The sequence below is a fragment of the Pygoscelis adeliae genome, unplaced genomic scaffold (genome assembly GCF_000699105.1).
Source record: "Pygoscelis adeliae isolate BGI_AS28 unplaced genomic scaffold, ASM69910v1 Scaffold57, whole genome shotgun sequence".
In the NCBI taxonomy this organism is placed as follows: domain Eukaryota; kingdom Metazoa; phylum Chordata; class Aves; order Sphenisciformes; family Spheniscidae; genus Pygoscelis; species Pygoscelis adeliae.
In genome coordinates this window covers 8865092-8890610 of record NW_008825615.1, presented here as the reverse complement: position 1 = coordinate 8890610, position 25519 = coordinate 8865092, and the positions used below count along the sequence as shown (strand labels likewise).

Below are 25519 nucleotides of genomic sequence, written 5' to 3'. Positions count from 1 at the left end.
TGACAGGAAGAGGCAATTCGTCAGTGCAGTTTCGGAGCCATGGGCTGGCCTGGCTTCAGATCATTCTGTGCCTAAGATTTTGGACTCAGCTGAGGTGGTAGTTTGCCTTTATATAGCCTCTCTGGCTTAGAAATGCCTAGAGCTTGCTTAGAAACGTGATGCGTGATGCTAAGCGGTAGTTAGCCAGTATGAACGTCTTCAGTATTGCTCAGTCTATATAAGTGAAGCAGGAAGGAAAGATCTTTCTCCTGACGTGTTATCCGGCTTGGTCAGGCATGACACCTGTTGTCTGGGGCTCTTTCACAAGACGGCGATGGCGCAGTTTGGAATCAGAAGGTTTTTGGTCACAGTTTCTTGATAAGTGTATCTACTGAGCTGTCTGAATTCCTGATGCCTGTGAAGCTTTGTGATCACCTGCTTTCTTGCTGTGTCTCAGTATCCTAAATAGGTGGGTTTGGGAAGACACAGGCTTCACGGTGACATTCTTCCAGGTCATCGCTGTTGGTTTTATTTTACTAGAAATAGAAGTGTATTTCTGTAGTGTTTCATGCTGTCTCTTTCTGACCCTGCTTAGGTAATAGTCTTATTATTTCCAAACAGTCTGTTTGGAAATAAGCTTCTTGTGTCTCTCTTTCATTTCCTTGCATAGTTCCTCCCAGTCTGAACTGAGACAAGATCATTAGTCTGCCTTGATTTCCACTCCTTTTAAATGGTATAGTGTCTCAGCAGTCCTGAGGTGTTTCACCCTGAGTATTGCCGCTTTCCTGAAGTATACTATCCCACATTCTGCAGAAGGGTTACAGGTCAGTCAATAAGAATGTTATTGGGATGGAGCCCTTCATAACCCCAGCTCTCCAGACATCTATCAGCAAAAACAGAAAAAGCCACAGGGTTTTTTTTTTAACTGAAGATGCTGATTTTTTAAATTAGTAACTCATTTAGGAAAAATCAATAAGCATTACTATGAGCTGGGTTCAGTTTAAAAGAAGCTGTGGAGAAGTGGTCACAAGAAAAGAAAATTCACATAGAGCATTCTGCTGAGACAGAGCTGTAGCAAAACACAGAAGAGTATTTTAAAAAAACAAGCCATTAACTATCTTAAAGATATGTACGGTAAAATCACAGAGTTTCAGAGGTTAAAAATTATAAGGTGTCCACACTGAGTTAGTGATACTGTATAGCTTGCATACTTTGGAGAGTATTTCAGCTATTGTTAACAGTGGTACTTTAAAATGCTAGGAACAAAGGATATCAGGAATTCCTGATTAGTATCATTAACAGGGCAGCGCTGAAAAAAAAAAAAACAACAAAAAAACCACCTTTTTAGGTAAATTTTTAGGTAGGAATATATTTTATTTCCAAATTCATTACTTTGCCTTTATAATAAGGAGGAAAGAGTATGCAAGGAAAATGAGGCAGCCTTAAAGTGGACAAGTGAGTTGAAGGCTGGTACTCTCATCTTACAGAGGCCGTGCATGAACCCCTGGGTCTAATTAAAGGATGTTACCACTGAACTCAGTGTATCCGCTATTACACACAGCAGACTGAATCCCTCCCAGCGGTTATACTGGAAGCAGGCAGGAACATTAGATATAAAATGGCATTAAGACATTTTTCTCTCTTTTTTGTTAATCTATGAGGTAAGCCACAATGTTGATTATTAACAGCCTCCTCTACACTGCAGAGTGGCTTCAGCGATTCTGCAAATTGGCTAGATTTGAAGCTGTTAATTATGCAGTATAGTGCGCTCCATAAAGGCAGAAATGAGCGTGACTTGGCTCAGTTCTCATGAGAATAAATTGTAAAAATTGGACCTCTGTTTGATTTGAATTCTGGCTTCGCAGAGGACACGGACATTCCATGTGACAGGCTTGGTAAGGACAAATCATTTACTCCATTAAAAAATCAGAATAGGTTCATAGTAAAATCGCATACCTGGCAGAAAGCCTATGGCTCTTGGGACTCTGCAGAGGTCCGAGGCTCCTTAACAGGGGGTGCTTTTTATCATTTTATCTAAGAAGCTGACAAACATCTTAAATCCAAATATCTTGTAAATCATAAGGAATGGAGTTTTTCGTTCTTCCCTGCATTTACCAACCACACTTGTATGTGTCTAGAACTGCCCACCAGCATTTTAAAGTTACTGTCTGCCTGCTGTAGAAGAAAAAGGCATGGTCTCCGACACATGCTGCTCATCTAACATCAAGGCAAATGATAAGCGAGGGTGAGGGGAGGGTCGCCTTTTGGCTTAGGCTCTCTGTTTAGGTTTTTATGTAAATGTAGGTGTTGCATAACAAATTATGATAAGATACTCCTACCTTTGGTTTCCACCTATACATCAAGGAATTTACAGGATGCCACTACTTCTGAAGCAAATCTGCACATATTTATATCATTTTCTCTTAAAGTATGAAAGCAGATAAATCATAAAAGAAAAAACAGCTCCATAAATTGTAATGATTTTTAAATCTTCTATAAATATATTCAGATAAGGAGATATTCTGTCAAATATATGACTGTACCTTTGTAACTGTTGTGAGATTGTAGCAGTGTAACTGATACTAGTTGAAAGATCCTGAAAGCAGTATTAAATATCCCGTGTGTCACAGTGATGAAAAGTAAAATGTCATTTTTGCAGTTTCTTCTAAAGGTTTAAGTGAGCTATTTAAAAAAGAATAGCAAGTTTAGGAGTTCAACTGCTATTTTTTTAAAGTGACAGTGAAAGAAAATTACTAACTAAACCAATGCCTTAATCGAGAGAACAAAGAGGACTTTATAGTTTAAACATACTAAAATAACCAGTATTAAATTCCTATAACTGTTTGGTGTCATTTAAACTTTTGCAATAAATGCATAGATTTATCTGGTTTAGTTGGGTTTTTTTGTTTGGTTTTTTTTTTTTTTTTGACAAGCAAGAAAGGCAACACTTGAGGAAAAACCTTAACAGTATGATTCAGGCTAATGCATAGCATTAGGTTTTTTATCAACAGGATGTATTAAAATGGAAACAATGAATAGCAAAGCCATCTCATGCATTGGGTTATTAAATTGACAGTTTGCTGTTGCTAATTTGTTAGTAGGCTTCAGTTGTTTGAGAAAGCTCATACAAACTCCTTATGCAAAACCAATTATTAGATGAAATGCCCTCTGTCATTGCCACTGGAGGAATAGCTCTGAATCAGGGCTGTGTCACAAATGGAGTTAGCTGAATGATCTCAGTTCAATACCATTTACCTAACAGAATTATGAAGATGATGCTGACATAATGAATAGGTTCTGCTCAGACAAATGTAGTCCCCTGGAGATAATGGAAATTCAGTGCAGGGCTGTTCGCTTTCTTTGGTTGATGTGAAGAGCTGGGACTCTAGTTAAAGTCAGTCCTCGTGCTTTTATCAGAATTATGTTACTTTTATGATTTGACAAAGTTCAGTCTAGTGACAGAGATGCAATTACAGGGCTGTTTAGACTTGTTAGTTCTGGAAGACATTCTCCCTTAAATTCTGCCTCTTAAGCAGGTGTATTTTGTTCACTTTGATGAAATACGTGTTAACTAGAATAGCATGGTAGTTAGAGATAATCAGAACTGAATCCTTTCATGTATCCTACAAAAAATATTGTTTTGTAGTCAGTGTTTCATCAGCAATCACAGGAACCAGCCTGTGTAGTCGACTCTGAAGGATCCTTCCTGCCATTTTTTTCTTTTCATTCATAATATTGTTCATATTCATACTTGTGAGAAAATTTTCAGAACAAAAATTGTTTCCATTTTTCAAATGCAATCAGTGAACCATGTAACAGTATGAGTCAAAGACAAATGATAATATTGAGGACAGTTCTATTATCAGATATTTAAAACAAGAATTGTTTATTAAAAAACAGTCTCAGAATGAAAGCAATTAATTTAATGTTAATGTTAAGATTTTCAAAAGAAAAACTGTTCCCCGGTGTAAATTTCTGTTTCACCACCATGTTCTTGGAGCAGTGTGAGAACCAAGAATATTTTTCTGTGGTGAGTCTTTATGGATGTTCAGTGGCACTGTGAAGTACAGAGAACTGTAGCTCTCAGAGCGCTAGACATTTTTCAGAGTCATTTATTTGGAAAGAATTTCTGTTGGAATGTAAGAAATAGTTTTGCTTGTGCAGCCAGCAATGTATATGTAACGGTTCATGTAGGACAGACTAGAATCTTAAAATATTTTTCCTGTTAAAAAGTGTCATGGGTTAGTATTTGTCTTGTATGTATAATAAAATAAATATTCATTCTTTTAGGGTGAAAAAGGAGATAAAGGAGAACCAGGACCAGAAGGCATTCATGGAAGAGAGGTAAACTGAATGATAATGAAACAGTCAAGTTACAAACTTTCTGGGGGATGGTTAAGCAATGAAATTGAGAATTTATGTAAGGAGAGTGATGGATTTAGAAAATGTGTATGCCTGGAGAGTTAACATCCACGAGACGATGGGGCAAGAAAAAGAGGTGCATTCAGGTGAGATGTGAGTTCTTAGGGCTTTCAGGTTGGACGGGAGCGCTGTGGGTAAGGATGTGGTAGGTTCCGTGATATTTCTGCTGAGGGCTCATGAGATAAACTGAAACAAGAGTGGGGATTAAAGCAACACAGTATAGATGAGAATCGTTCCTGGTTGGATAATCTGCTGGAAAAGAGGGCATTTCTGGAGACAGGGTAAAGCCAGGCCTGGAGCCTTGGTTTCTGAAAAGGAAAATACACAAGCTGTTAGCCATTCCTGAGTGAGAGGCATGGGTCACTCGCTGTGCCATGTGGCTCATGACAGAGAATTTGAGTTAAAATTTCACTTTTTTTCTCTGCCAGATTTCACTGCCTACTTAGTTAATTGGTCCGGTCCATATTTGAGGTAGAGCATGAATCTGTGTCTAAAAATACTGGATAATCCTGATCATTGAGTTCATATTCAGGCTTGAACCTGAGCTAACACTAAAGATGTGCCCAGTAATAAACCTTACTTTTGCCTAATTTATTTTTAAATTTAAATTTATTTTTGTATATATTAAACCAAGATAAGAGGGCAGAAAATCAGAATTTTTTTCAGTACAATACTAAAATGGCCAACCAGCATGGTTCGAACAGCAAGATTTAAAAAAAAAAAAATAAAAAAAATTGAGCCAGCAGTTTTCTTTATCCCCCCTCTTCCCCTCCTGTCTCCTCCTTGACCTAGCAGGGGGTCAACCCGGGTTTAGGTTTTAATGCAGGATACTGTTGGCTCTCCAATTGCAAAGTATCGCAGTTGAAGGCACAGAGCATGTCACAGAGGGATCTGAACCTGACTGTCCAAATTCTGTGGGGAATGACTGGCATTACGACTGGAATCCAGATACAGGATTTGGAAAAACTGTTCAGCAAAGCTTTTTTAAGCAACTTTACCAGAAGAGTAAAAGGGTCAGCATTTGACACAAAAATGCTGTGACAGTCTAGCTGGGTCTACTGAAAATGCAGTAAAACAGACTACATAATTATGACACTTTTTATGTCATCTGGCTTTCTACACACACTGTAACCATAAACATATTTGTCCTATTTTAGGTTATTATAATTTTATGCTAGATAAATCAGGGTATTTTTGACTAATAGTGGATGTCCTCCATATGAAAACATATACTATGTTCTGAGCTGAAACTGTGTTTAGGTATTCAAAGAGGTATTCTCTTGTAGCCTGCCTGTCTGTAAAGGTGAACCGTATACTTCTGTCATGCATACATATATGCTGACAGCATGGAAAAAACACATCTGTGTTTCTTTCCATAGCTCTGGGGACATTTCTGTGTTGGTCTTACACGATCTCCTTTACTACATGGGATCTTGTTCCATAAACCTTTTAGGAAGAGTAAGGTATACCAAGTATCTGGTGAACTCTAGAACATAGTTGACATAGTGGCACTGTGAAAGTGTAAAATATTGAACCTTTATATTATGAAATATTTACTGAACTGTTGTAATGTGTCAAGAAATGGTAGATTATCATCATGGGAACTGTCATTAAAATGTTTTGGAAGTAAAATTGCACACAGCAATATAACATTATATTGTTTGAATCCACACATAATTCCTTTTTAACAACACATATAAAATGCTTTGGATTCAGTTATCACTGTGCATGGAGATGCCAGTCATTAAGTTTAAATTTAAAGGACTGTGTATCATTGACTCTTGGTTGCTATCAGTGTCTCTCAAACTCATTCCACATACAGAAATGTAACATCCGATATTTCTGAAATAATCAAGTTAATCTGCTTACATGGGTGTAATCTGCAGTGCTGTATAAAGAAAGCCTGAAAACACTTAAAGCTAGCAGTATCGGCTGCTGGCAGCTGTTGTCTCTGCCTGGGGGAGTGAGGGTTTCCGTACTCACAAGTGAAGAACTTGAAAATGATGACTGAACATTTTATCTTGCACAAATGGTAGAGACATATGTGAATTTATTTTAATCAAAATCGGGAAAGTAGGTGTCACAGAACAGTTTTGCTTGCTGTTACTAGTTGCTTTTTCTTAGCTGTACAAAAAGTTCTTGCTAGAATGAAGTAGCGTGACAGCGGGGAAGCCAGGCCTGATTTGGAGACTAGGCTTTCTGTAATGATGAAGAGATACCTGAAAAGTTTAATTCCTTCATCCCTCACTGGTTGTGCTGACTGGGTCAGTTAATCTCATTAAGAACCAGGTTTGGATGCAGGAACTGTGAATATATTTAACCGCTCTGCACATCTCCCAGTTTATCACTCCAGGAATCTGAGCCAAGATCTACAGTGCCGTGTCCCAGTCTGGGACATTATTCAAAATCCATCTGACAACATGAATACTTACTATAAATACTAGTAATGTGGTTGCCATTGTTTTTAGCTTCTTAAGGGGTAGTTATAAATAACTTCATATATTACTAATGTAGTCCTCCCGTGCTATGTGTTCACATTACATCTGTAAGCAGATACTTGCCTGTATAATATGAACAGCCAGTTTGCTTGAGTAGTATCTCTGTTTTATCCCGTGAGACTTTTTTAGCCACTTGACATTAATAATGCTATCATTTGTATCACTGTAACAAGTGGCGCTTCATAGACACACTGTCTGAAGAAATCCTGATAAATACGGTTTCTTCTCCATCACACTCATATCCCATACAGAATAAGGACAAATTTGCAATACAAATATCCATGAAACTATCTGTGGAGTAAGATCTATAATATATTCATATGCTTGTCAGTTGAACTGAAATGGAAAGAAAATCTTTATCATTGAAACTTTTAGACTCTCTTTGGAGTCATGTCATTTTCTTGATCAGTGGTGCAGGTAGGAAGTGAATACCATGGGATACTACCAATTAACATTTTGCTTACATAAATGAAATCCTTCAGCAAAAGTAAGTGAAAACAGAAAGTTTTATCATATCTATCACCATGTGTCATGCATAGCTAGGGGAAGAACAGAGTCTTTCTTGTAAACTGTAAAAAAAAAAAGTGTAAAAAAAATCTGAAATTAAAATCTAGTATATAATCTCTACAGCATTAAACCAAGTGATTCACTAATTATTTTTTTTCTCCTGCTGGGAAAGATGATACCCTAAGTGACTTTTTAAAAACTTTCCTACATAAAATGTTGTTATTCTTTACATACCTGATGTCAAAGGGTGGACCTCTGAAGTTCAGAGCTCAATGAAAAAAATCCCAGATTTTCAGTGGAAGGATGGAAAACATATCGGACCTTTTTCTTTTTATGCTTGTGGGAAAACGTGAACAGAAGTATGAACAGTGTCTTGATATGATAGTAACAGTCGTTTACCTTCACACCCTCAGGGTCTGTCTCTCTAATCTTGAATTCTCTTAGTATTAGCATTGTAAGGAAATACTTGGGTAGGAAGGGAAGAATCCTATTGCTTGAAAGTATGAAGTTGGTAATGATATTTAAGTATATCTAGAGTTTGAGGATTCTGTTAGGAATAAAAGTATAAGGAGACAGTAGGTGTTGCTCAGGATCCAGAAAATTCTAGTAGTGTAGCAATTTGAAGTTTTTGAATGACATTGGTGAAAAAAGAGCAATGGCAATATTTAAAAGTACGTGAGACAGAAACTGAATAGTATATTGTTTGGAGCTTTGAAAATACTTTGATGAATTAGAAAAGTTATCCCAACATATACAGCTTGGTGTTGTACAGCTGACTCTGAAGCTGTTTTTATTTAGATTTTAAGGCCGCTCTGTGGAGAAAGTGTCGTTCTGTTATCTTACTTGTTAGAGTATTTCCACATTTTATTACTTGGTAGAGATTGTTGATTTGATCTATAATTATTTGGTTGCACATTGTTGGTTAGCGTGTTGGATTGTTTACTGTATTTCCAGTACTTCAGATAATATGTGTTGTTCTAGGTGATTTTAACCTGATGTGAGATTGAACCAGATTACTCTAATGCTGGCCAGGGAATTGTAAATAATGAATGATGTTTTTCCAAACAGATATCTTTTAGAGTGAAAAACCTGTTCTCCTCAAAAGATTATGCCAATCTCACAGCATTTTCCGTTGCCACATGCATGCAGCATAGTGTGTGCTGCACAAATAGGGGTACATTTCCAGTGGGCAACACTTGGCTGCTGCAGGAGCTGCTGGAGTCCTCTGGTTGGGGTCCACCTGATCTTTGCATTTTTTCATTGGGACGAGCACCTGTCATCAGCTGCCGGTACATTTTACCTGTTTCATCTCTTTTCCGTGATGATGTATAAGCACTGTCTATTGCTCTCTCTCTCTCTCTGAGAAAATTTTCCGTGTATGGTACAGTTTTCTCAGGCCTCAGTGAACCTGCTAGAGCATGTTAAGTCAGAATTCATCAAGTAGAGCATTAGGGCACAAAAAGCATGTTTTACTTGGAGGGAACACTTAACACAACAATTTTTCCAACGTCCCTGAACTCTAGAAAGAGTTTTCTTATTGATAATTTCATGCAAAGCTAACAATTCAGTTATTTTGGTACTCTTTTTCAGACTTCTCTGATCAAATTAATGTCTGTTATTATGGTAAACATTTTATCTCAGGGTGAGAGGTTAATGCACTTCTCAGATATTTCCCATCTGTGGATAAGTAAGTAACTGATGGCAGCTGAGAAAAGGCTGTGGGCCCTGTCTTCTAACACTACTGGTGAAGTTTGTATTGTGGCTGATAACTGTCTTTTCATCTCAGTAGTTTGCCTTCAACGAGCTGTTAAACGGAACCCTGGCTTTCGATGCCCTTGGTTCCTCTGGTCTCCAGTCCATACGGAAACCCTTCAGTCCAGTTGTCTGCTGCCAGGCAGCGTAAACCTTAGAAACTCTGGCAGCTCTGTAAGAGTTTCCCAGTAAGCTTCCTCTCCTTACCCTAGCTTTCTTGAGGCTTCTGTGTTTGCTCCCAGATCAGCTCATTGTCAGTCTACTGCCGAAAGTCTTTCTCAAACTTCCCTGGCCTATCATTCAAGTCCCCCTGTTTGGGCTACAGAGTTTTTATCACGTGGATTGCCAGCTAGTTGGTCTCAGCCAGAGAGGTGGCTGCTCATTAAACCCTTAGAAATCCCTTGTGGGGCTTTTAAACCCAGCTGAACATCACAGTGTCAAGGTTAAAAGCAACAAACGAGTCTGCAAGAAAATCTAATTTACAGAAGCAGACTCCTTTAAATTACAGGGTGCCTTCCCCATCCTGTGCAAGCACCAAGACACATTTCCCTTTTAATATAACCCCTGTAGCTTATGTTGAGAGTACTCACAGAAGGTGTGTACTTGGTTCAAGTTGTTGCTGTCATTTGATGGCCAGGTTAGATAATATTCCTACAGGCTAGGATTCCTTCGTAGAGTAGTTCCTGAGACACTACAGGCATATGGGATGTGATTTCCCAGCAGAAGCAGCAAGCTGTGAATCCTCTGTTCTCTTCATCTTCTGTCCTTTTTGCTAGTGATGGTAGTAGTACCAGTTTACAGATCGTCATGTTGACCCAGAAGAATTGGCTTAGGGAAAAATGTTGTTTGGTTCCCTTTTCTCGCAAAATCTTTGACTGTTCTGATCTTGTCCAAATGATTGAAAACACAGGAAGTGAAAAATGTTTCGTTTTCTGGTTCTGCTTATACCTGGCACTTCTTTTGAATGAATAAAATGTTCTCAGACTTGGTAAGGAACATATTTATCACGTCACCAAGTAAAGTTATTTTTTCTTCACCGTGGAACTCCAGAGCACAGCAAACATTGTATGAGATTGTCGCTGGTTTAAAAGAAAAATTCAAATAGAAAAACTGTCGCTTTTTATGCCAGTGGTGTTGGGACACCATTAATAAAATCCCATCCTTTGAAGAATTTGTGAAACCATGGTCCTTTTTAGAGCTTTAAAGCACAGTTACTGGTTTTTAATTGCTTTCTTCTCCTAATCCAGTTGGTTTTGTAGACTGGGTAAGACTCCAGTAAACTAATATCACAGAGGAGGCTGGTTAAATATTTGTCAAAAATAGTGTCAACCAATATGGTAACTTCTCCTTTAAATTCCTTCCACCATTGTCATCCCCTTCCAAACAAAAAGCCTGCCTCTAGTTTAATCTTTCCCCCATTGGCCCCAGTTTTGCTGATTTTACACCCTTATTGGTATTTGTGATATACTTGTTCCAGTAATTTCTCTGTTGGTCAGCAATTGTGTGACAGTAATACCTGTCTTATTTTATATATATATATATATGTAACATTTCTCATTTCTGCCATTTCTCATGTTGTTACCTTGTTAGCCTTGAGTTGGCCTTATACATGCATATTCTAATGCTTACTTGACATTTTGACATCCATAGAGGAACCATAACGTAAGTTTAGTCTGACCTGTAAAAAGACCAAGCTGTAGTCCTTACAGAGGAGAAGAAGTAGCAGCTGAAGACTGTTCATAACTTACAAATGTGTATTATTATATTGCTCCTAAAAAGCTAGAATTAGATCGGGATAGAATTCAGTAATTCATTCACCCTCTGTTTTGAGAGCTGCTGGAATTTTTACTCAGTTCTTAATTTCTGGCAAATCTGGTAACAGACTCCTTAGATCGATAGAAATTCGTTTGTTTTCAAAACTGACCTCATTCTCCTAAAATACTGCAGAAAATACTGCTTTTCTAATTTAAAGCTTAATCTAAAATGATCCAAATTATATCTGTTTAGATAACCACGTCCATTTTACTGAAGCGTCCTGTTCTGGTCTGTGCGAGAGACAGGATACTGTACTGTACGGCACTAGAAGGGGCTACAGATTGGACTTAGCACAGGAATTCGTACTTCTTATGTCATTTCAGAGACAGGCAGCAGCAGCTAAACCTCTCAGCAGCTTTAAAAGGGTGGCTGTAGGGAAGAATAGGCATGGTGCAGTACCAGATGTGTTTTTGCAAGCATTCACTGTCTGGAACTTATTAAGATAATAATATTTTTTAAAGATATATAATGTGTAGAAGAACAAGAAATACTTCTAATGGGATAACCTTTTAAGCAATTTTTTTTTTTCTGATACTACTTTTCTTTCTTGGGGTTCTAAACTGCAAAGGAAAGCTAATTAAAGTATTTTAAAATAAATACTTTATATAAAAATCTTTCTGGCTACTCAGAAATCCTGCTTCAAACACTGTAAGGCTTGTTCTCAAATATGTAGTTTCCCCTTGTCCTTTTTATGTGATGTTGACCTCTGTAGTCATCATCTCTGCAGTAGCTGTCAAACTGCATACCTCACCAAGGTGCACTGCAGGAACACTACTAAAAGCTTTAAACACACCAATTAGGAAAAAATGAGGTTCATAGCTTGACAGTGCATGGCTTAGGTTTAGTATCTTTCATCTGCAGTTGTCTTTTCTGTTCAGTAGAGACACACAGATATATATCACCGTCTGTGAGTCGCAGATTTTTTTTTTTTACCCTTATCTGTTCTGTAAATATACAGCCTAAGAGCTAATTCTTAAACTCAAACCTATTGTTCCACTGCTAATTTGCTAATATTGATTTTGAACCAAATCGATACAGTTTACATACCTGAAAAATCCCTACAATGGCTTTTTAGAATAAGGAGTGGTTGTGTTTTATGCAGTCTTTCAGAAGGAGGTGAAAAGTAAAGTGTAGTAAATGGAGACAATATTAAAACTATGTCATAAATATGCAGATTGTAAAACGAAAGCAATTTTTTGGCTTGGTTTTTGAATCCATCTGCCTATTACATTTTTTAAGTTCAAACAGCAAAACTACTTCTGATTTAACTATTACATATTTGGCAAGCTTAATAAAGGACAAATCAAAGCTAAATCAGGGGTATTTACAACAACCACAAATTTAATCCAAAGTGGGTACTTAAATGCTCATATAGTTCTAAATGATGTTCCTTCCAGATGGTGAATTAATGTAATTTTAGCAGGAAGTGAAGTTGCACAAATATGCAGTATTTAGAACACTCGCTGATTTAATGTTTCTGTACCCACCGAGGCACAGATGTTACTTATCATTTTCATGCCAGTTGTCTCTATCTTTCCAATTATTGCAAACTGAGGAAGAGAGTTTGCAAGGGCAAAAAGGGGGCTGGAAAGAACTTAAGTTAGTAAACCCTAATTCAGATGCAGATGAATCTTTTCGGTCCTCAACCTATTTAACCTCCACAATAATAAAAATGGTGGCCTGCTTGTGGAGTATCTCATTATGATTCAGTCCTGTATTGCCTACATTATTGCCATTTGGTTTCTAAGAAAAATCTTTGAACCTGTAGAGCTGTCTCTGACTTAGAATGTACATGCTCTCCTGTTGCATGCCTCTAAAGCAGTGATCAGAGGGAAGGCACAAGACATACCTCTTCGCTTAAACAAAAAGGAGTTCCTGGTAGGTTAATCCAGCATCAGAATTAAGTTCATTCCTTACTGCAGAATGCCTTGAATTTGCTAGGCATATTTCAAAACCTCTCGCTTTTCCATGTGTTTTGCAGCAAGGAGAAGACAACAAAGGTTATGTGCTGGGTGCTAAAGATTTTTTTGGGGGTGCTTGTGGTGAGACATGTTAGTGGAAGAGCTGTATTGTAGATATCATAGATTCAGACTAGGTATAAGGAGGAAATTTTTTACGATGAGAGTGGTGAAACACTGGAAGAGGTTGCCCAGAGAGGTGGTGGATGCCCCATCCCTGGAAACGTTCAAGGTCAGGTTGGATGGGGCTCAACCTGATCTAGTTGACGATGACCCTGCTCAGTGCTGGGGCGTTGGACTAGATGACCTTTAAAGGTCCCTTCCAACCCAAACCACTCTATGATTCTGCGATTGTGAAATTGCTGCATATGTAATGTGTAAGACTAGGCAGTATTATCTGCTTCTCTAGCTGAAGGCAGAACTAAGAAGGGAGGTATGAAGGACTCGATTATTTCTCTAATTGCCTTTTCAAACACTGGTGAAGATCAGAGTGCTGGAGGATGTGCAGCAGCTCTGAGCTGTATGTACCCTGAGCTACCCTCACCAGGGTAGCTCACCAGCTCAGCATTGCTACTTGACACATAGAGTCCACAGCTCTCTGTCCACCTCTGCCTCTTTCCCAATTTTAGCAGAAGTTAAGTGAATGTACTAGTACGTTCTCTAGCATTCTGTTTTATCTTTGTTGGCCATGCAAGACACAGACCTACTGGGACTGCAAAGGAACTTTGCATTTCTACACGCTACTTGCCATAATGGGGCACAATCAAGGAGATAGTTTGGTTTTGTATGTTTAATTATGTGTTGAAGACACATGCGGTCTTCAATAGATGTTTCTCTGTTCACAAAATAATGAAAATAAAGAATTATGAGATAGTAGTACTAATAATGTGATAACATTTTAAGGCTTAGTTGGTTAGTATATACTAATTCACAGCACTACAGGATCTTGTCCAACGCTTTCAACAGATGACAAGAAATATGCATTTTTCTTCTTTGCCCAGGGACTAAAAGGTGACCCTGGTAGTCCTGGTATGGCTGGACCTAAAGGAGAAAAGGTACTTTATCTGTAAAGTTGTATTTATATGTGAGTGTGCATGATATTTCTTCAGTATTGAACACATTGCCTTAACTACATGTGACAAACACCCACTGCTGCCATTTATGTAGCTTAAAGGTTGAAGAATATGAATACAGACTAACTGTAAATATGGAAGACAGGTACTCTTTATCACAGCAAATTTTGAAAGGAATTCAGAGCAGGAGCCTAAATTGGATGTTCTGAATTGCTCTCTGGGTGCCCTGATTTGCTCCCATGGACTGAACCTGAAGGTCTCACAGCGTGATTCGTACCTCAGCGACCTAATTCTGTGAACATTTTACACAGTCAGATGTCTTTACATATGTGAGCTGTCATACTGACTTCAGTGGCCACCTTGTGCGTGTCCGCTGCAGCTTGTAATTTAACATATGCAAATGTGTTTTGAAGGATTGCTTTTTTTAAGTTGTGATTCATTTATGCAGAGGCCTGCCATTTTTTTTGCATTTAACCTGTGGTAAACTGTGTACATCTGTGCCATTACTGAAAAAGAATATTGCTTTACTCATATATTATCATAATCAGAGTGTGTTTGATGATTATACTGAATTTACTTCTGCAGTGATGCATATCCTCTAAAATGCCTAGAGGTTAAATACGTATAACTAAAGAGATCGCTGATTTACTTACTCTCCTGTTTTAACTAGGGAGATGCAGGACCTCCAGGACCAGCTGCCTTGAGTGTAAGTATGCATAAAACAAAAACAGACGAAAGAAAATCACTAAGAAATGTTGCAGTTTTTAGCTTATTTGCAATGTAAATACTTTCATTATTAAATTTAAGAACCAAGTCCCTCTCTTTAGAATCCTCTGCATTTTTTATATTAATTTTGAAGCAGGGAAAAGGGAATTTGATAAATATAAAGAAAATAAGCATATTTAAAACATCTTGTTTCCCACCAAATGCTAAGAATATTGTTTTTTTTATTCTGTGTATAGATAGTATAGGCTGGTTAAAGTGAAAGAATTCGCTTGTTATTTTTAGTGAAAAACATTTTTCAGTAAAAGCTTGCAAAACTAATTAATGCTTTTTAAGATATTGTAAATATTCTATTGTCAGGTTATTTTATTAAGTACTTAGTTTTGAGTGCAATGCCATATGTTCAACACAGTATTATATATATAGCATACATATGTTTAAATTTGACACACACAACCCTATTTTCAGAAAGTTAAGGATGTGGGGACGCATCCAGCAGCCAGATAGATGTGAGGCTGCCACAGCTCCTTGCCCTCAGGTCCAGCTGGTAGCGGGGCTGAGCGTGCATTCCCAATAGGCACACAAACACACATACAACACGTATAGACAGGTCTGGCCACACAGGTCAACACAGATGGACACACTCAGCGCTCCCACAAACACAAACAGCACCAACAGCCTCAATCCTGTTACCCTCTCTGGCTGATCATGATGATGGTCTGGTACTGGGAAATATATACATATATACAATGTGCATCCCTCTAGTAGCTGAGCTGACACACAACCTAACCAGTAGATGGCCCTGCTCCTGGTCTCTCCAGTTACTGGCACCTGGACATTCAACCCCCCTGAGGCTCACAGCCCCACTCCGTTGCTCGTGCAGACCTACTCGCTCACAGACACCCGTGCAAAAACATGTGTGTACACACACACACATATATGTATATATTCCCCTGGCTTGCAGGTCATTTCACCTACTTGCCTACTTGATATTCGCTGTTGATCACACACGCACTCACATGCCTGCGCTCACTCCATTTCTTGGTACCACAAAGGCATAGACCGTTGTCTTTTATGAAACGTCGCATGCTTCTGGTTCCTTGCATTACACAATAATGCTGCTACTGATAATAAAAATAATTGAAATTATTTCAGTATTGGCTTAATTATAGCCCATTTACATTTCAGTGATTGGACATGTCTAATAATATTTGAGAATAACATATGCTTCAGTATGAAGCATTCTCTATCCAGAAAAAGAGGTTGCAAAATTCTTTTCACACAGAATAGAAAATTGTTTAGAGTTTGTGATTTCAAACACTTGCAGAGTTACATCTCATCGTCTTGACATCTATACAATCTTTTTAGCTTACATAATGACCAGATATACATAACAAACACAGAGTGGAAAGGAAAAAGAAATGTAACATTATAATGATGGAAAATCACGTACTAGATTCTTATGAAGAACAGTATTTCAATAATTCAGGTTTTTTTACGGTTTCTACAATTCTCAGAGGAAAAAAAGCAGACGGGTATCTTCCTTTCTTTCTTTATAGAAAAAGTCTGTGTATCAGACTCAGGAAGTTGCAGATTTGGTCACTAATTCATTTATTGCCTTTCCTGTAATTTACCTGCAAAATAGAATATGTGAGGTCAGACATGATGATTAGTTGTCTTTCAAATATCAAGGAAAGACTTCTTGAGTATGGATCTAACAGTTTCTTTGGTACATGCTTGTGCACTAGAGAAGAGAATTGACCTGCGTATTAGTTGTATTCTGGCTAGATAGTGCCATAGAGAGATGGTGGAAGATGTTTTTAATTTCCTTGCAATGATCTGCGCTCCAAACATGTATGAAGCCTAAAGAGAAATGTCCCCAAAACTCTCCAGGCCAAGTTTTGCTTCATAAAAGTAATAAATTCTGTCTGAATCCAAGTGATTTTGCTCACAAACTGAAATGAGAAGGCCTCCCATTAAGGACAGTCCATTTGGGTGAAAACAATTGAGAGTGGTGCAAAAGAGCATGGCAAAAATGAAAACAAAGACAAAAGCTGCTGAATTCCCAGGCGGTAGTTCCACATCATGAATAGCTCTTCCCCCAGACTCAGTGTTATGAACTACTTCTACACTATTCATATTACCCATGTAATCCTAAATAAACTTAATAAGAACTGTCATTCATAGTGTAAATGATTATACATTGTCTTTTCACTGTCTTCCTTTCCAAGACCATAGCAGCAAGGATCACCATTAGATCTGACAAACATTGAAGGATGTAACCAGAGACCCATGCTGTAAAAATAAATTCTACTCTAAGGTTTCAAAATTAAGTTGCCATGTTTTATGGTACTTGTTTTTGGATTAGGAAGTCTAAATATCCGGTATCTTGATTTCCTGGAGATAAATTAGTACTGTGTCCCAAGATCAGTATCTGTTTGCTACAGTTCATGTCTTGCTAGAGGTAAACAGGGGCAATTATGTCCTTCAGCTCTTGAATATACAGTCAAAATGTGTGTTGAAAGAGTTAACAGTGAAATATTTTTAGTAAACAACCTTAATTCTAGGATTGTTACTGCAATAGATGGATTGGAGTAGATCTTGCTTCAGTTAGATTCTTACAGGCCTTGAAGGGATCATTGAAATAGAAATAGGATACTTCTGAAGATAAGACACAGGAAAAAGAATTGAGGATGCCTATTTTCTGTGCACTATAGGACCATAGAATGGTCCTTTTGAGCATTTCTTGTGTAAATGATGGAAAAATGACTACATCCATTCTGATAGCAGCACCTGGATATGTTAGGCCTGTTTCGAATGTGTTGTCTTCAGTTGCAGTTGTGAACACTTAGCTTTCCTAAGAGTCATACTCAGAGGTTAGTAGTGTGATATCAAAAATCAGAAGCTGGTTTCAAATTGACTGAACTTACTCCTTCTGTACCTTAAATTATTCACTTTCATAAAATGGACTGTCAAAGAGTTACATTTCTTTGATTATAAAATGCTGTACAAATGTTTCAGTTCAGTTGATTCAGGCATAGCAAGATGTCTCTGCGTTGGTACATCCACTGATGGTTGTCTTCACACTTTTTAAAAGGAAACATTTAAATTTCAGGAAAGCAGACGTGAGTTTTTAGAGGGATGTTACTAACTGATGTACTGGAACTTTTTTTTGTGTAGCTGCTAACTGAGAGAAGAGACAAGAGTGTGAATTGGTTTAGCAGTTTGAAGACAGATTACAGCACTGCGGGAATATATGGCCCAGCAGGAAGGCTTTCTCTCTCCACCACTGTAAATAGTCATGCGTTTCTGTTGGCAAGAGCTAAAAGAAGATGAATGACATGAATAGTGGTGGCTTGGGGAAAATCCAGTCTTCAGAGTTGTTTTATTTGTGCGACTTCTGTGTGGCCGTGACTCTTACGATATATAATCATGAAAGGAAGATGTCATATCTTGCTGTGAATAAGTAGTAGGTCAGATAATATCAAGGTTCATGTGTCACTGAATGAGAACTTACTATGTCAGGGCTATTCATGCTGTTACAGCCAAAATATGACATCAGTGTTTCAGTTATGAACCCTGTTAAAGCGAAGTTTTAAAATGTTCCATTCATTTGGGACTCATGCATAATGTCATAGATTTATCCTCTACTTATAATCAGTTTTTCGTAATGTGAAAATGATTTATTTCTTTTTATCAAAGTGCAAAATTAATTATTATGCTGGGGGCAGGGAGGGAAGAGGAGTGAAAATAATGACACACTGTTAGGGCTAAGTCCAAAATGCATTTGCGCAGGGAGGGAGGGAATATTGAAAGGGACTTGGTTTTGCTCAAACTGGACGACTGGGCCTGGGTCATGGACGTTCTGCCCCAGTGCAATTGCATATTGAGACAGGTGGGAAACGATGGCATTACAGAGCTCTGCTGCCCTGTGCAGCTCTTCTGTTCCTATGTATTTCCATAGAAATCTGTGCAGCTCTTCTGTTCCTATGTATTTCCATAGAAATCGTACACCAGTGGAATAAGCTGGAGAAGGTCTACCATATATGCTGATCTCGGTATAAACTAGAGCATCAGCAGCATTGTGCAGGGCCAGAGCATCCTCCCCACACACAGACCTGCACCATGTTCCTGTCCTCAGCACAGGGAGCGTGAAGGTGGCAAAGGGCTGAGACTGCTTCACTGCAGTCATTCCCAGACAGCTGGTTGGTGGTCCTTTGGTCCACGGAGAGTTGTCTGTAGGTAATCTACAGAAGCATATAACAGTAAGTACTAAAAACTCTTGTTTTTTCATTTGTTTGTGCTATGGGTACCTGTGAAAGTCTAAAAGGTGTCAGTGACCCTGTGTCTGGAAGTGTTCAGGCATCCCTGATGTGTAGGAAATGCCGTGCTGCTCAGAAGTACGGTAAGCGCACTCTGCCCTCCAACATGAAAAAATGCAGGAGACAATGAAGTTATTGGTACTTGGAGGAAAAAGCTGTATTTTTAAAAGCATTCAACTGACAGATATAGCCATTATAGTCTCTGTAAGGAATGAGGGGTACTTGGAGGCAGTATGTATGGCAGAATTCATAAATATCCAGCAGCTGTAACAAGCTACCAGGTGGATGAGCATATGCCAAAACTGTGAAACAGGGGAAATAATACCGCTGCTTTTTAAGATGCAAAAATTATTTTATGAGTTTGAAATGGAAATCTCATAGCTCAGAAAGTCATTGATCTGAAAAAAAAGGTAGAGCTCTGAATACTCCTGTTTGATGTCAGTTAACAGAAAATCTCTACCGAAATCCTAAAGGATGCACACTTAACAAAACTTCTCACTTGCAGCAATAGCAGAGAATTCAGAAAGAAATTGTGTATGCCTGACTACATGTTTCTGCGGTGCATAGAGATGGGATTAGAATTGCAGCCCATGTGTTTCTGTACATTTCTTCAAGGGAGGTACGGAAGTCTTGTTAATACAATTTCATCATTCTTGCATGATGAATTAGAGGGGAAAAAAAGAAACAGCGTTGTAGCCCAAAATATGCTAAGCTGTAAAAAGAAATACATGAAAAAATTTATGGGCGTTATTTAGAATCCTAATGAAATTAGTAATTTCAATAGTTCTAAGTATATTTGATTCATGCATTATTCATACAAATACATTTTAGTGGCTTGGATCGTTAACTTTGACATATATGTGCATATTTAAGCACTTTTAGTAAGGATGTAATTTTTTTCTATGTTTCCATGGAGTCAGTTGACACTGCACAAGTCAGGATATATGTATTTATTTTGTCTCCTCAGTTATGGTGGTAGTTTTATGGGAGTAGTCCAAAGTCATGAGTGATTCTCATCCTTTCTTTATGCTGTCTTTAATTTCTCTGGTATGTTCTTTCTGAATTGTTCTGTAAGTACTAGATGTCTCTTTTCTTTAGTACTTTTCAAGTGTCCTGTAATGCATGCTGGGAATATATTTTTAACTTTTCTCCCTAATTATGCCCACTTCTTGCAGGGATATGTTTAGTCTTTAGAAGTTGAAGTTCCCTGATAAATTGTACTGTAGCCGAGGACCCTTCAGAGAATAAACAGGAGGGATTATACTGCTCTGTTGTGTGGTTTTGTCAACATGTGGAATTTAGTGGCAGAAGCTGGGGACTGTTTTCTGCAGGAGCACAGCTGGCTCTGCAGCTTGCCCGCTCTGGTATCCCCAGCTTAAGCCTGTGCGTGCCGTGTCAGAAGAGTGACAGGTGAGGGAAGGTAGCACAGCCATCTCTTGTAAAATATATGGTAACTATTCCTCTTGACACTCGATACGCTGCTTTTAGTTCCTGAGGAAAACGAGCGTCCGTACGTACGTTCCTGTGAACCTATCCCTTTCAGGAGTTATAAAATAGTCATCCAGATGGCACCAAGTGTTTATGCAGAAGCCAAGGCTTAAGTCGGTCACAGACAGAAGTCCCCAAGGCTTGCTTACTAAACAGATAGTTGGAATGTCAGCTCCTAGGTCTGGTTAAATTGAGCTGAAGGAAGCTGGCGCACAAGTGCGGTGTGGAGGCGGCTGTGGGAGGAAGCTGCAGATTCAGGCCCGGGCAAGCTCCGCCAACACTTTTGGCTCTCCCCTCCCTAAACAAGCATCAGCAACAGATTACGCAGCTTTTCCCTCGGAGCTTTGGCAGTTATTCTTGTAAAGCTAAAATTCACTTTCAGCAGTGTTGCTAGGAATTTCACAAATTCATTTGATACAGTATTTCAGTCATAGTGTAATTATTTGGCATTTATATGGAACTCTGAAGAGGAGGCATTTGGTATCCTGGCATTCTTGCTGTTGTAATGGGCAGCAGTATTTCAGATGATTCTTCCTGAAAAATCGTGTGCCAGTTTTTGCTTATCTTGACTTCTGCACACAATTCCTTTCTTGTCTCACAGTGAAAAAATAAGTCATCTGAATAACTTGTATTACTTAAGAAGGGGACAAACACCCTCCCTATTAGTAAGCATCTCAACTAATATTATCCTCTCTTTCTTTTCATGTAATGACATAAAGTAAAGGAGAGCAATTCTAGTTAACTAAAGAAAGTATAGACAGTTATATTTTCATTCTAAATCTCTTCCTTTCATATACATCTCTCTAAGAAAAATCTGATTTTATCTACTTGAGCTTTTTTAATGGAGGTGCATAAATTTCATGAAAATACTGAACTGTTCAGTTGTTTTGAGTGAGATATAGTGATCTTTAACTTGCAAATATTCTCTTCTTTAAAAAATGCTTTTTAAGTATGGAAGCAGATCCTATTAAGATTACCCTTTTAGTGAAATAGAAGATGTTTTAGCAGTTTCACTCTGTTTTTTATCTTCTTTACGCAGTAATACTGATACTGAAGGCACAAGTGAAGATTGATGTCTTAGCCTCACAGAAAATTTGTTTTTCAAAAATTCAGTCTGCTAAATTGGCATGAATGTGGTTTATATGTCCTTCATTAGAAGGATGATTTGGGAATAGTCCAATATGCAGTAGACATAAATGTAAAGAATCATTTCAAATTACTACTCAGGATTTTGCTTAGGAAATAAACCCATGTCTATGAAAAGTACGAGGTTCATAAAGTGTGAACTTTTGTGAAATTACTCTTCCAATTTTCCTTTGAAATGTTTGTCTCTGAAGCAAAGTAGATTTCAAGTTACCAGAGAGCGCTACAGAAATGACCAAACCCAAAGCATAATGAGATCAGTGAGGAACATATTTTCTGTTTGCTTCAGTAATAAATTGTCATGAAAATGTAGCTGATCATGTTTTCTGGCAGACTGAAATACTTCTGCTAAATGCTGTCTCCTTTCCCACAGAAGTAAATGGGTTGGCAGCAGTTTTGAAAGCAAAATCGTGGCCTATTCCACTTTGCAGTCCCAAGCAAAACAGTATAAGTACTGCAGTAGCAATAAGAGGCCAAACGTGGGGTACAAATCTTTCAACTTCCCACCTCGACTTACTTCCATAAGGGTGTGAATGAGACCAGATCATGTTTGGAAATGCTGAAGATAGAGGTATTTGAGATAAGTGGTAGTCTAATTTCCCTCACTAAATGGTAATACAACAAGGAATTGGTCATCCATCTGTGATTTTCCTGTACCATTTTTCCCATTCTAGCAGAATTTTGTAATAGTGAGGTGTGTCTGCAGGCTCTCTGGGTTTCCTTGTGGGTGGTGATGGGCAGTCTTCTGGACAAGAAGAGGAAACCATCATAGTCATATTTTAAGATCTCTCTCTTCCTCACCCTCCTGCTTGGGCCTCAAGGTAGAGCAGCAGGACAACTTCAGCAACTAAACTGGCTTGAAGATATCTGGGAAACCAACACTGTTAGCCATCTTGACTGCAGGGAAGGTATTTATATTTCAGCTTCTTTGCTTGCTGAGGGTAATAGCCCGTTCTTACGTGAGAGGAAGCCACTCATTTCCCCTCCGTATGGTACAAACAGACCAAAGAGGAAAATATCCTCAAAATAGGATAGAAGGATCACAGTGACAGTCACGACCTGCACAGTAGAACTTGTCGTCTGGTAACACCTCCAGATAAGTACGTGAATTGAAGACCTAATTGAACTGCGTCTTGATGCATCCTGTCTGGGACGCTGGAACGTTCTTGCATGAGTGCAGCCACAGCAGAACCATCCATCCCACGAGCAGTATTTGGGTGGCTAGGGAATGCTCTTCAAGTCAGTCAGGCTGCAGCTCTTTACCATGATCACATGTTGTGTTATGCCAGGAATTTGGAAATCCGTGGTCACTTTTTACCTGGCTATTAATACGTGTGATTCTATGCTGCTCTACTTGCGGGTTTTACAGAGGGATCATTGTATATGAAATTCATCAGTGTGACGGCTTTTCTTTATCCTGGTGAAAACTGTATGTTGAAGTACTAGGTCAAGCCCCTGCAGTGGGAACTGCCCACCAATTCACTTGTAAAAAGGTTTAAGTGTTCATTTTGTTTCAGTAGAGCTATACCTTTCTGTTTATAAACATATTGTTTCCAAATTGCTTAGCCAAATCATGTCTATTATAGCTGGGTCTTTTTAAAGTAGCAAGTTCTATCATTATAAAAGCTTGCGTATTCAAATGGTTAAAAAATGACCTATTCTTACATTACCATGAGGTGTTTCTGCATACCTAATTTAGGCTTTGTCTCTGTCTTTGCTTGACTCGTTTCACTAAACTAAATACACTTTCTCCCTGTCTAGTAGCATTTATTCCATAAAAATTGAGGTCATGTGTTTGCTGGAATTCATAGTGAGGAAAAAAATGGATGAGAGTAGTTTGTGTATAGAACACAGAAACCAGTCTATAAAGGTCTATAATGAAATAATTTTTGTGCCTTAATTAGACCTGCCTTATTATTTTTAGCATTTGTATTATATTTCTAATTTGTGTTGAGAAGGAAAGGCTGCTGTGCTCGGAACCTATTTCAGTAACACTACCTACGAGTACATAAAGCAGCTGTCTAGCCTTCTGCTTCAAAAACTATCAGCTATGTTTTGAAGGAACTTTCAGAATACCAAAAATGTACTTACTTGTCTAATATTTTACTCTTTTGGCATTGTCCATAAGCTTCCGGAAGAACTAATATGAATAACAACTTTAAGTAACTTCACTCTTCCACTTCAGCTGGGATTTTTTTTTTCGTTTTAATTCACCAAGAGGTCACGTAAAAGCTTTGCTTTTGTTCAGAGTGTGTTCTTAGGCAGTTACTCTGAGCTATTAAATTTATGAACCAAGTCTCCACCATGTCTTTGTGGATGCTTGTCATGATGTATCAGGCATTTAAAAATATTTTTGTACCTGCAGGGTCACATGACAGGGTTTTAGCCCTTCTGTAATAAGCAGCTTCTGATAGCTACATGCCAGCTAATACACTTTAAATTGATAGTTTATGAAACTTAAAACAGTTTAACTGGCTGAACCATTAGCTGATTTTTCTATCACTTCCAAACACATTTTTCTTCTACCATCTCAAGTTTAATAATTCTTAGTAGCTTTTATCTCCTGATACTTGCAAAAAATATTAACTGTTAAGTATTAAAATGTGAATTCCTACAGATATTTTCAGTGACATGCAAGTTCTTTTAAAAGCTCACCTATTCTACTGTAGTATTTTTTAAACCTGTCATTTTTCCTATATGCCCTCGACTAACACTTAGTCTAAGTTTTGACAATATTTTGTTTAAATATCTGTCAGCATGTGCTTCATAGCATGCTTGCTTTTTCTTTATCTAGCTTCACAACCAGCATCTTTTCCCTTGCCAACACTTCCCATTACGGTTTACCTCTTATAAAGGAATTCACAAGTTTCCGCTCTTAACTTCATTTTCAAGATTTAGTACAACCCTCTTGTGCCTGTCTGTGCATCATGTTTCATCTCTTTTCATAGCCATCCTCACTCATTGTAATAGATTTTCTAAGTTTCAGATGCACCTGAGCCCATCTCCATCTTGCTTACTTTTTTTTCCCCAAGATATATGGTAATGTTTGAGACATTTCCACTTCATATTCCTGAAGCTCCTTCAGGCACATAACTCCAAGGGACTTGCCTGGTCCATGACAGGTACAAGCACTAAAGACTGCATATGTTATTTTAGTTCACTTCTCCATGAAGTAGGTAGCAGGATACCACCTTCCAACCTCAAAGGTGGCCTGGCAGACTCAGGAAAATCCCATGCATATTAGGCCACCTGTAAGGATGCATATTTTCCCGCCAGTCTGATGCCACAGGAGTAGGCTGTTCTTATATCTCACTTTGCCTTGTGCTATTCCTACACCTCCTTTTGCTCATTGCCATACCCATCGTCTTGCCAGTGCAAGACTATCGGGGTGAAACATAGTGAATCATTTTAATTGCTTTGTATGTTGTTTACCTGGGGAGATGGTACATGTAAAACAGATTGCTTTCTGACATAAATGTTTTCAACACAATCAACGGCATATCCCATGAGGCCACACGTATATATTCAGTCTATATTCTGTCCCTTTCTGTCTGCGGCGGTGGGCTCCTTTGGTGGGGCTTGTCTACCCACTGTGCCGTCCGTGATTTGAGGGAGTCGAGAATCTTATCTTTGATCTCCAAAGGAAGATCTCCAGAAGTTAAATAGGGATAAGACCTAAGTAGTTACTTTGGTCTGCCTTCCTACAAATACAAACTTCTTTTCTGTGCTAAACTGTTACATTCAATGCCAAGTTTTATAGGAGTTTAACAGGGGATGTTTTATTCATCCCTTTAGACAGATTTCACTGAAGAGAAGTCTTCTTTTTCATTCCTCCTGCA

At 38.3% G+C, this 25519-nt stretch overlaps 1 protein-coding gene across 1 annotated transcript in view; it reads left to right on the top strand.

Moving 5' to 3' along the window:
* COL19A1 (collagen, type XIX, alpha 1) overlaps positions 1-25519 on the top strand; it is a 211374-nt gene that overhangs the window by 96660 nt on the left and 89195 nt on the right. Inside the window, exons 11-13 of the mRNA XM_009333160.1 lie at positions 4270-4323; positions 13933-13986; positions 14675-14710. Coding sequence (XP_009331435.1) covers positions 4270-4323; positions 13933-13986; positions 14675-14710 — 144 coding nt within the window. The remainder of the gene's footprint in view (positions 1-4269; positions 4324-13932; positions 13987-14674; positions 14711-25519) is intronic.